Source organism: Rutidosis leptorrhynchoides, chromosome 2 (assembly GCF_046630445.1).
Source record: "Rutidosis leptorrhynchoides isolate AG116_Rl617_1_P2 chromosome 2, CSIRO_AGI_Rlap_v1, whole genome shotgun sequence".
Taxonomy (NCBI): domain Eukaryota; kingdom Viridiplantae; phylum Streptophyta; class Magnoliopsida; order Asterales; family Asteraceae; genus Rutidosis; species Rutidosis leptorrhynchoides.
The window spans coordinates 101,539,464-101,551,505 of NC_092334.1; the positions used below are offsets into that span (position 1 = coordinate 101,539,464).

Here is a 12,042-nt window from a genome sequence, read left to right on the forward strand (position 1 = left end):
TAAATCATTAAGTTAGCATATCATATAGATATAGAACATGTGTTTAGTTGATTTTAAAAGTTAAGTTAGAAGGATTAACTTTTATTTGTGAACAAGTTTAGAATTAACTAAACTATGTTCTAGTGATTACAAGTTTAAACCTTCGAATAAGATAGCTTTATATGTATGAATCGAATGATGCTATGAACATCATTACTACCTTAAGTTCCTTGGATAAACTTATTGGAAAAGAGAAAAATGGATCTAGCTTCAACGGATCCTTGGATGACTCGAAGTTCTTGAAGCAGAATCATGACACGAAAACAAGTTCAAGTAAGATCATCACTTGAAATAAGATTGTTATAGTTATAGAAATTGAACCAAAGTTTGAATATGATTATTACCTTGTATTAGAATGATAACCTACTGTAAGAAACAAAGATTTCTTGAGGTTGGATGATCACCTTACAAGATTGGAAGTGAGCTAGCAAACTTGAAAGTATTCTTGATTTTATGTAACTAGAACTTGTAGAATTTATGAAGAACACTTAGAACTTGAAGATAGAACTTGAGAGAGATCAATTAGATGAAGAAAATTGAAGAATGAAAGTGTTTGTAGGTGTTTTTGGTCGTTGGTGTATGGATTAGATATAAAGGATATGTAATTTTGTTTTCATGTAAATAAGTCATGAATGATTACTCATATTTTTGTGATTTTATGAGATATTTCATGCTAGTTGTCAAATGATGGTTCCCACATGTGTTAGGTGACTCACATGGGCTGCTAAGAGCTGATCATTGGAGTGTATATACCAATAGTACATACATCTAAAAGCTGTGTATTGTACGAGTACGAATACGGGTGCATACGAGTAGAATTGTTGATGAAACTGAACGAGGATGTAATTGTAAGCATTTTTGTTAAGTAGAAGTATTTTGATAAGTGTATTGAAGTCTTTCAAAAGTGTATAAATACATATTAAAACACTACATGTATATACATTTTAACTGAGTCGTTAAGTCATCGTTAGTCATTACATGTAAGTGTTGTTTTGAAACCTTTAGGTTAACGATCTTGTTAAATGTTGTTAACCCAATGTTTATAATATCAAATGAGATTTTAAATTATTATATTATCATGATATTATCATGTATGAATATCTCTTAATATGATATATATACATTAAATGTCTTTACAACGATAATCGTTACATATATGTCTCGTTTAAAAATCATTAAGTTAGTAGTCTTGTTTTTACATATGTAGTTCATTGTTAATATACTTAATGATATGTTTACTTATCATAGTATCATGTTAACTATATATATATCCATATATATGTCATCATATAGTTTTTACAAGTTTTAACGTTCGTGAATCACCGGTCAACTTGGGTGGTCAATTGTCTATATGAAACATATTTCAATTAATCAAGTCTTAAAAAGTTTGATTGCTTAACATATTGGAAACATTTAATCATGTAAATATCAATCTTAATTAATATATATAAACATGGAAAAGTTCGGGTCACTACAAGTTACACCAAATAACAAGATCGAGCATACAAACTACATTTTCATGTTAGACTTGAGTCATAGACACTAACTAACACATTTATTATTCAAGAACATCAAGAACAAAAAATCTAGTATTTTTAGAAAGTTACCCAAACGAGATGAGATTAGTATCAAGTTGTAGTGGAAGACGCAAGGATTCCAAAAGTACAATTCGTTTTGTTGCTAGCTTCTTAGTTCGAATTTGGATGATGGTTCTTTGTTTGAAGAAATGAGAGAAAAATGGAAGTAAGAAATATGAGATAAGAGAGAAATGAGAGGTGAGTGGTGGGAGGTGGTGACTAGTTGACCCAATTTGGCCAAGTGACAAGATTAGTCCCTCAAGTTTGTAGTCGGGTGCGGGAGTTAACCGAACGAATTATTTTAAACACGCGAGAGTAAACGAAAGATGTTATAATCCAATAACGGGAATGTTAAGAACGTTAGTTAATGAAAAGTACAAATATAGATGACGAAAGATTATTTTTTTTTTAAAAAAAAATACGGGCGTTAAAATGAGTTAACGGAAGAAGTCGGGTTGTTACACCCTGACATTTAAAAATTGTGACTTTCAAACCAAGGTTCAAGTATACCCCTCGTTTACAGAAACAAACGTACCCAAACATTTTCTCTAATCCCATTAGCAGATATGAGGTCGATGCCACCATTGCTCTGATGCCTCCATAGCTACGACGCCATTACCAAATCGAAGTATCCTCCCTTAGGTGTTGGAACTCCTCGCCTTGAATTACAACAACCACTATTGTTTTTTAGATCTGATTTTTCGATTATGGTTGCAAGTTGCGACTATAGTTATAAGCGCAGTGGTCCTATGATTTTCGGTGGTTATACTCTCACGACCTGTGATTTTGTGTTGCGATTTTAAATCGTTTTCCTTTTTAATTTGATGGTGGTGAAGAGTTTTACCGGGATTTGAGATGTTTTTCGATAGAAGTGTACTCCGTTGAAAAGATGGCATCACCCACTATTGTTGTTGAAAACATAGGCGGAGACAGGGGGATGCATGTGGATGCTTTGCCACCCTAACTCTTCAGATATGTCAATTATAGTGTATTAAAAATTATAAATTAGCGGCTAACATCCCCTTAATATAAATTCTAACATCCTATAATTTCTATATTGAAATTTACTTTTCGAGAAATGTCACATTTATCCGTAAATTATGGCTTCACTTCTGGTTTAAAATGGTTTATTTACTGGGTTTCATGGATACTTGTTAAAGTTTCTCCGTTCATGATTGATTTTGTGTGTTTTTGTTAGAGACTTTGAATTTATTTGAGATAAAGAGTTGCAATTGATTTTATAACTCAAAGTTATTTTTTGATATGAATTTGATTTGACTATGGATTTAACGTGAGGCTTTATTCTTGTTTGTGAACTTGAAATGAAAACGTGAACATGTTTGTTTTTTGAAATTCATAACATATGAAAATAGGTTAAATAAAACAGTGTTAATTGAGAATAATACAGTAAAAGATAAATTTATCCATACATTTATAGCACATAACTCACTTTGACGAATTTATTTAATGACCGTCAATAAAAAGGACTATTTCAACAACTTTTTCAAATCACGAGGACTATCTCGATCAAAACATACCCTAAGAACTATTTCAGCAATTTACCACAAATCACATGGGCTATCTCAGTAATTATGTCGTATGGTAATGTTGATGATGAGCAACGATTTTATTTTTTTATTTAATTGAAATATGTAAACTTTGAAATGCCCAAAATTCATTTTTTTTACTTTTATTGGTGCACGGTACGCACGTGTACCTGCGCGGAGCACACTCTGGTGCGCGAAGCACACTCTAGTGCACGAAGCACTACAAGCTGGACAAAAAATCCCCAAAATTGAGGTGCGCGGCGCACACATTAACCAGTGCGCGGAGCGCACTAATCCTGCACCAAAATTCTGTTGTTTACCTAAAACAACACATGACCTGCTTGACTATAATCACTACCAAAATATGGACCTCAACAAAAGTAATGCATACAAACTTCTGGATCAAATCTTCAGACTTGCAACACTACTTACATACTTCAAATTGTCAACTATAAAAGTTCGACGCAATAATTCGCTTTCAAATAACATCATAGGACGTACATAATTCTGCACTAACTTGTTATAATACTACATAATTAGCCACGTAGACTTCAATGCGTTTGACCACAAATTTCATACGACAAAAACAAAAAAAAGTTAAAATATTGACCTTGTTGAGTCCCCTACATAATTAAGGATTTAATTATGACAAAACATGATTATAAACAGTAGTTGTAATGTGTAGGCTAGCATAAGTTTAGTTATTTATTTTTATGTATAGAAACAACAATGAATTTTGCGTATGAGTGAGTTAGGATGCTGCCTTCACTATCAGCACAAGATAGTTAAAGTTTCAAAGGTACTTCACGACCAGCATAGGATGTATGCTAAACCAACAAGAAGATCTGATGAACAACCAATATGAGAAGAACCAGCACATTCTGGAGCAGCGCACAACACTTAGTCAAATTATGCTCCATTACAAGCATAATCGCTTCATGTGTTGTCTACATCAAGGATACTATTCAACTGACATTGAAGACGAAGTTGAACAGAACATGACACGCGTCAGTGGCTGACAAGTGGCCTTACAAGACAACAAAGGAATGCAGATGTCCAAACACTTTTAGGGTGTTTTTGCAAATAGCTACCAAAGAGGAAAGGGAGTCACGTGCTTCCTGACATAGTTGTCGACTAAGTACAAACATCATTTGTTTTAGTGGACAATAGATCTATTATACTGTTATTAGGACTTCTATTAATAGTTGAAACCGTTATTATATCAATTAGTGTTGTGGGTATTAAAACGATAGAGTCCATACCTTGTATAAGCTTCATTCATTCGAAAGCTATCTAGGTGTAATCTGTATAAGCCGGTTATCTATTTCGCCAAAGGATAACTGTGATTCTTTGAGATTATTTCAATAAAAGATTAATTAACAAAAAGAATTGTATTCACTTCTCCCTTTCTACAAACTTCCTGTTGTTAAATCGGGACCACAACTTGTATCAGAGCATCAATATTGATAATTTGATATCTTGGATCTGAATTCTCTAGTGGCCGCTTACAACAACTCATCATATCTCGATAAAGGTTCTACAAGTTAACCAACCAAGTTTGAGATGGATATGAAACTTAAAGAGATAGATTCATGTTTCACCTCGAGTCAATTGACTAACTCATGTATGGCATTGCAAATAATTGCCTATATGTTCCCATGGACACCATTGAAGCAAGAGAGGTCATTCTTCCTCCATCTAGATGGCAGGATGAAGACAAGTGTCGTGTTGGATTTGAACCAAAAATCAAAACTATGATAGTTAAAACTTTACCTAATCATGTATTTAAAATGATTAAAAGAAAACCAAATGCAAAAGCTATCCTACACTGTCTTGACATAACTTATGATGGGAAAGATGAGGTCGGGCAAAACTAATTATATATATATATATATATATATATATATATATATATATATATATATATATATATATAGGGAGAAGATCCAATGATTTTAGTGTGAGAACTCTAGGAACTCCAAAAATACTCCAAATACACTGAAATTCGTGCAAAAAAGGTGCACGGGCGAGCAAAAAAAAGAAATTCGAGCAAAAATCAAAAACACGGACGAACAAAAAATTCATAGTCGAACAAATTTCAAAATGTAGAACACATTTTTGTTCGAATATCAGCATTTTTGTTAGACTACCCGCGTGTTCTACATTTTTTTGTTCGACTGTCAAAATGTAGAAGACAAAAATTGTTCGCCCGCCTTTTTTTTTGTTCGAATATCACTTTATTGTTCGCCCTTGTCCCATTTTTTGCTCGAATTGCTCTTTTTTTGTTCGCGCGTGTCCCATTTTTGCTCGAATTTCAGTGTATTTTTGAGTTCTCAGGATTCTCACACAAAAAGTTCTCATTTGATCCCTCTACTATATATATATATATATATATATATATATATATATATATATATATATATATATATATATATATATATATATATATACACAAAGAAATAGGTATATCAATCAAACTTTTATAGTGTATGTCTTTATAAATTTTGTTTGTTCAATTGGGGTGAATTAGAGTTGGCACCCGCGGGTGACGGGCACAGGTCCATAGTACCCGCGTCCCGCCCGCCAAGAATTTATTTTACTCGCCGGTCCCCGTTTACCCGCCAACGGGTAAATTTTTTTCCCGTACCCGTAACCCGCTGGTGCCCACGACCCTGGGGTTTACAAATTGTGCACTTTAACTGAAGTACGTGTATACGGGTAAACAGGTATACATGTGGGTAGCTTGAAGTGGATTATATGCATTTACAATTGCTAGAGCTTCTTCGTAAGTTTCATCGTCGTGATCTACTCTCGAACTTTCTAGTTTTTAAAAATTATTTGAGTGGTAGTTTGAAGTATAGAATGTATGAAAAGGGTAGTAGTATATATAGGAAATATATTGTAATTAAAGAAGAAAAAACGACAACGGTTAGTTTCAAACGAATATAATCAATTTTTTTCATTTTTTCTTTCAAACAAATTCAACCGTTCCACGTCTTTGAATCTGTCAAACGTTGGCATCTTGCACCACAGCCACCCAACGGCGGGCTCAGCGGCGGCCGCTAATATCTGCACTGTTGAACCACGTTGCCAACCACGTTCAACCGTGTGCCCCTATATTAGCAGTCTAAGTCAAAAAGACTATCATCAACTTTTACAAATTACGAGAACTAGATTGATAAACTTTAAGGACTATTCAGAAATTTAGTACAAATTATAGGGACTATCTCATTAATTATGTCTTACCATATTTTCATGTCTCAAATTTTTAGCAAATTTCTGTATTCGTTACTAGGGATGACAATGGATCAGATATGAATCGGGTAAGGTCGTATCCATATCCATATTTAATGTATTAAACGCGTTAATGTATATTCATTTGATATTCAAAAAATGTTATAATATTTCCTAATATGTGATCAAAATAAAAAAGTACTATAACAAAAATTTATATAATGTGACATATTTAAAATCTATTCATAAGAACGTGTAATATCTGTCAAAGATATAATATTATTTGTTAAACTTACTATTGAAAATAGACTTAGACTATGACAAATTAAATGTGTAGTTTATATGTTTATTTGATTATACATATATATTTTATTGTAATATTTTATGGTTAAGTCATTATATAATTTCAAGAAAAATATGTGTAGTTGTATATGCATTTATAATAGTAAATGTGTTGAATATATTTATATTTATGTATTTATAATTGTATTTCAGGTGTATATGAATATATCTATGGATCAATTTTTTTCATCCATATTTGTATTTATATTAATTTAGATTCATTCATATATGTATTTATATTCATTTATATCATTCATATTCATTATAAATCGGTAAATCATATGGATATCCACCGGATCTGGATTTAGTGCACATTACCACCCCTATCTGTTACTCCGTAATTAATCTATAGTTTCTATTAAAATCCTATAATGATGATGTCATTATTAGGGTAATTTCTTTGTTAAAGAAAAATCAAAAAATAAAAGAAAAAAATATAAGCATGGTGAGTGATGTCATTAATCTAAATAAATTTGAATTAAAATTATATCTTATTAATTAATTATTATTACTAAATCTTATTAATAGTTATTTTAATTATTAAAATTGAATCATTTTCAATTATTTTAATTAATTATTTTGAATTGAGTACGATAATGTATAAAAGCTATATAAAAGGAAATCAATTCTAAATTTATATTTTAATTTACACGGATCATTAAACTAAATGACTTTAACATTTACGTTCCCTTAATACCTAAAACATATCATTAAATTGTTTCATTTAAACAAGTATGTAGTTCCACGCAGGGACGGAGGATGATAGGGGCAAGGGAGGCCCCCGGCCACCCCACATAATTTTGTCCTATATAGCAATTTTATAATTTATATGTGCTGAATATGAAAAAGTATATAGTTGGACCATCTCATTCCTTACTCAGAGGGTTTTAGTTATTTATAATTTCACTTTCCTGCTCATGTACTCTTAAATTTAATAACTACTATACAATCTACATTTGTTATACTTGATATGTTTGTTTCTACTTTGAATTCAGTTATAGTCTCTAATTACTTTATTCTTTTATTAATTAATTTAAGTTTAAAACTTTGGTTATAAATGAATTTAATATTTAATTTTGAATGGTTATGCTTTGAATTATATTCTTTATATTACTTCGTTTATAGTTTTATACTTTGAATTAATATACTGGTTAACTACATGTTTAATTAAAATAACCAAAATAATTATGTATGTACTGATTTGTAGCGCATTTTTCTATTTTATGAATTTTAACCTTATATATATATATATATATATATATATACATATATATATATATATATATATATATATATATATATATATAATAGCCGGCCACCCTCGTGTTTTGTTTCAAGCTCCGTCCCTGATTTCACGGATCATTTTACTATTAATTTACGTAATTAACTAATAAAAAAATAAAATCGTTGCTCAACATCAAAATTACTATATTTTATGCATGTATCTTTTCAATTCCTCCCGATTCTTCCTTAAGGAGGGTACAAAGCATAAACGAGTCTCCTTCCTTTATAGAAGGATCTAGAAACCCTACCATCTCTTTTATAAACTCCCCATTATTTCTTTTTTGAAAAGCAAAAACCCCTCATTATTCACACGCATTCATTCATTCATTCTGATTCTTAAATCAAATTAAAAACTCACTCGTTCAAATTCACGTAAAATATTCAATCTCTCGTGCGAATCAATCAATGGCGGACACCGAGACGTTTGCGTTTCAAGCTGAAATCAACCAGTTGCTGAGTCTCATCATCAACACATTCTACAGTAACAAGGAGATTTTTCTTCGTGAGCTTATTAGTAATTCATCCGATGTAAGTCTTCGTATACTTTTTCTTATCAAATTATGATTTGGCATAGATATACAGTTATCAAGGTTGTGAATGTGTCAAATTATACCTATACATGTATTACTTGATTCACAGTTTAGATGATAAAACTCTGCTTTTGTGTGTGTTTGATTTATGAATTATTGATTCGCTGATTGTTGAATCAAGCATCCTTATCATGCTATGATCTAGATGAATAGTGTTAGAATTAGAATAACATAATTATAATTAAAATTAACCATTGAATTTTTTTTATTTTTATTCTCATAATTGATTAAATAATAATAATGTTTATACTAGTCTATAGGTAATGGATGTAAATTTGTTTAGTCTCAATTAGGTGATCTAGCAATTAGGGTTCTGATCAGATCACGTTTGCTCATATTACAAATTAACAAATAATATTACATTGATCACACAACTTGTTAGATCGCCAAAATAAATAATAAAATATAGAATAAAATTACCTATGAGTAGTGCAGATATTTTGAGCTGTTAAATCCCCAATGAGTCGTGTGCCATTGTTGAATAAGAGTATGTATCACATTGTGATTATAGATTTCTAGAACTGCTATAGTGATAGTCTGTCTGTATATCAAAACTTTACTAAATGATAATATGTATACTCTTTTTAGGCTCTGGACAAAATTCGATTTGAGAGCTTGACTGACAAGAGTAAGCTAGATGCGCAACCCGAGCTTTTTATTCATATCATCCCTGACAAGACGAACAACACGTTGACCATCGTTGACAGTGGGGTTGGGATGACAAAGGCTGGTGAGTAAATATTACTGTATTTTGTACTGTTTTCACTTTTCTATTAATGTGCTTTCAATCGAAGATGTTGTGACCTTGTATATTATATTATGTTCAGATTTGGTGAACAATTTGGGTACTATTGCAAGATCTGGCACCAAAGAGTTCATGGAAGCTATAGCAGCTGGTGCAGATGTTAGCATGATTGGACAGTTTGGTGTTGGTTTCTACTCTGCTTATTTGGTTGCTGACAAAGTTGTGGTAACAACTAAACATAATGATGATGAACAGTATGTTTGGGAGTCTCAAGCTGGCGGGTCGTTCACAGTTACCAGGGACACATCTGGTGAAACCCTAGGCAGAGGTACTAAGATGACACTTTACTTAAAGGAGGACCAGCTTGAATACCTCGAAGAGCGCAGGCTCAAAGATCTGATCAAGAAGCATTCTGAGTTCATTAGTTACCCGATATCGTTATGGGTCGAGAAGACGACCGAAAAGGAAATTTCTGATGATGAAGACGAAGAAGAGAAGAAAGAAGAGGAAGGTAAAGTTGAGGAAGTTGATGAAGAAAAGGAGAAGGAAGGGAAGAAAAAGAAGAAGATCAAGGAAGTGTCTCACGAGTGGTCGTTGGTCAACAAGCAGAAGCCGATTTGGATGAGGAAACCTGAAGAGATTACTAAGGAAGAGTACGCTGCTTTTTACAAGAGTTTAACTAACGATTGGGAGGATCATTTGAGCGTAAAACATTTTTCGGTCGAGGGTCAGTTGGAATTCAAGGCCATTCTTTTTGTTCCCAAACGAGCACCGTTCGATCTCTTTGACACCAAGAAGAAGCCGAACAACATCAAGTTGTACGTTCGTCGTGTCTTTATCATGGATAACTGTGAAGAACTCATTCCCGAATACTTGAGCTTTGTAAAGGGTATTGTGGATTCTGAAGATCTTCCTCTTAACATCTCTCGTGAAATGTTGCAACAAAACAAGATTTTGAAGGTGATTAGAAAGAATTTGGTCAAGAAGTGCATCGAGTTGTTTCAAGAAATTGCTGAAAACAAGGAAGATTATAACAAGTTTTATGAAGCTTTTTCCAAGAATCTAAAGCTGGGTATCCATGAAGATTCGCAGAACAAGACGAAGCTAGCTGAGTTGCTTCGTTACCATTCTACAAAAAGTGGAGACGAGATGACTAGCTTGAAGGATTACGTAACGAGGATGAAGGAGAACCAGAGTGACATTTATTACATAACTGGTGAAAGCAAGAAAGCTGTTGAGAACTCTCCGTTTTTGGAGAAACTGAAGAAAAGGGGGTACGAGGTGCTGTACATGGTGGATGCTATTGACGAGTATGCAGTTGGTCAGCTCAAGGAGTTCGAGGGTAAGAAATTGGTTTCTGCAACTAAAGAAGGTTTGAAGCTTGATGAAAGTGAAGATGAGAAGAAAAAGAAGGAAGCTTTAAAGGAAAAGTTTGAGGGTCTGTGTAAGGTGATTAAGGATGTTTTGGGTGATAAGGTGGAGAAGGTGATCGTTTCAGACCGGGTTGTGGACTCTCCTTGCTGTTTGGTTACTGGTGAATACGGTTGGACTGCAAACATGGAAAGGATTATGAAAGCGCAAGCTTTAAGGGATTCGAGCATGGCTGGTTACATGTCGAGTAAGAAGACTATGGAAATTAATCCAGAGAACCCGATTATGGAGGAGTTGAGGAAGAGGGCGGATGCTGATAAGAACGATAAATCGGTGAAAGATTTGGTGATGTTGCTGTTTGAGACTGCATTGCTCACTTCTGGGTTTAGTCTTGATGATCCTAACACGTTTGGTAACCGTATTCATAGGATGTTGAAGCTTGGTTTGAGCATTGATGAAGATGCTGGTGATGGTGATGTTGACATGCCTGCACTTGAGGAAGAAGGTGATGCTGATGCAGAGAGCAAGATGGAGGAAGTTGACTAAGCTTTTACCTGTCGTTTTTTTTTTTTTTTTTTTTTTTTTTTTTTTTTGATCTGTCATTTACTTTGGTGAACATGAATTTGGTTATTGGTACTTCTTTTTTATCTTCCTCCTCCTTAGGGGATTATGTCATGAGTAGGTTCTGTTATTGGATTAAACGTATTGAGTTTTAATTTTGGTTTATTGAATCGTCATTTTTACTCTCTTATCATTATCATCTCTTTTTGATGCCAAATCTACTCTGACAGAAAGGTGATGTAGTTTTCTTGATTTTTTGTGTTTACTTCATGATATTCACGATATGATACAAGGGTCGGATGTACAAATACAATTTACCCAACTTCATTGGAAATCAATCTATCACTAAACATAGGCATGCGAAATCAATCTACTGGTTCCAGAAACATAGGCACGTGAAAGTTATTTTAGGCCCTTCGATTCTTTATAAGAGCACCCGGTGTGGCACTAGCAATTCCGGCGTCGGAATCCGAAATCGTCCCAACCGACGGTCGGCCGATACCGACTCGGCGTCGGTTCGGCGTCTCAACCTTCAAAGTCGCATGCACGACGTTTGTGACGACCCGGAAATTTTCGAACAAATTTAAACTTTATCTTTATATCATTAGATATGTAGCGACCCCGACAAATCGTCAAGTGACGGCGTCGACTACGTAGGTCCCATTACCTGGTCATAAGTCTTTAAAACAGACGTTTGACCAAAAATATGTCGCATCCATTCAAGTGTAAAGATTGTTTCAAAGTTTACAAAG

General features: G+C 33.3%; 1 protein-coding gene across 1 annotated transcript; it reads left to right on the forward strand.

Annotated features, from left to right (window-relative positions):
• The first annotated feature begins 8,382 nt into the window (after nt 1–8,382).
• LOC139891235 (heat shock cognate protein 80) lies at nt 8,383–11,421 on the forward strand. The gene is made up of 3 exons (XM_071874184.1): nt 8,383–8,551; nt 9,202–9,343; nt 9,441–11,421. The coding sequence occupies exons 1-3, from the start codon at nt 8,429–8,431 to the stop codon at nt 11,273–11,275; spliced, it is 2,100 nt and encodes a 699-aa protein (XP_071730285.1). The 5' UTR covers nt 8,383–8,428; the 3' UTR covers nt 11,276–11,421.
• Nucleotides 11,422–12,042: the final 621 nt, after the last annotated feature.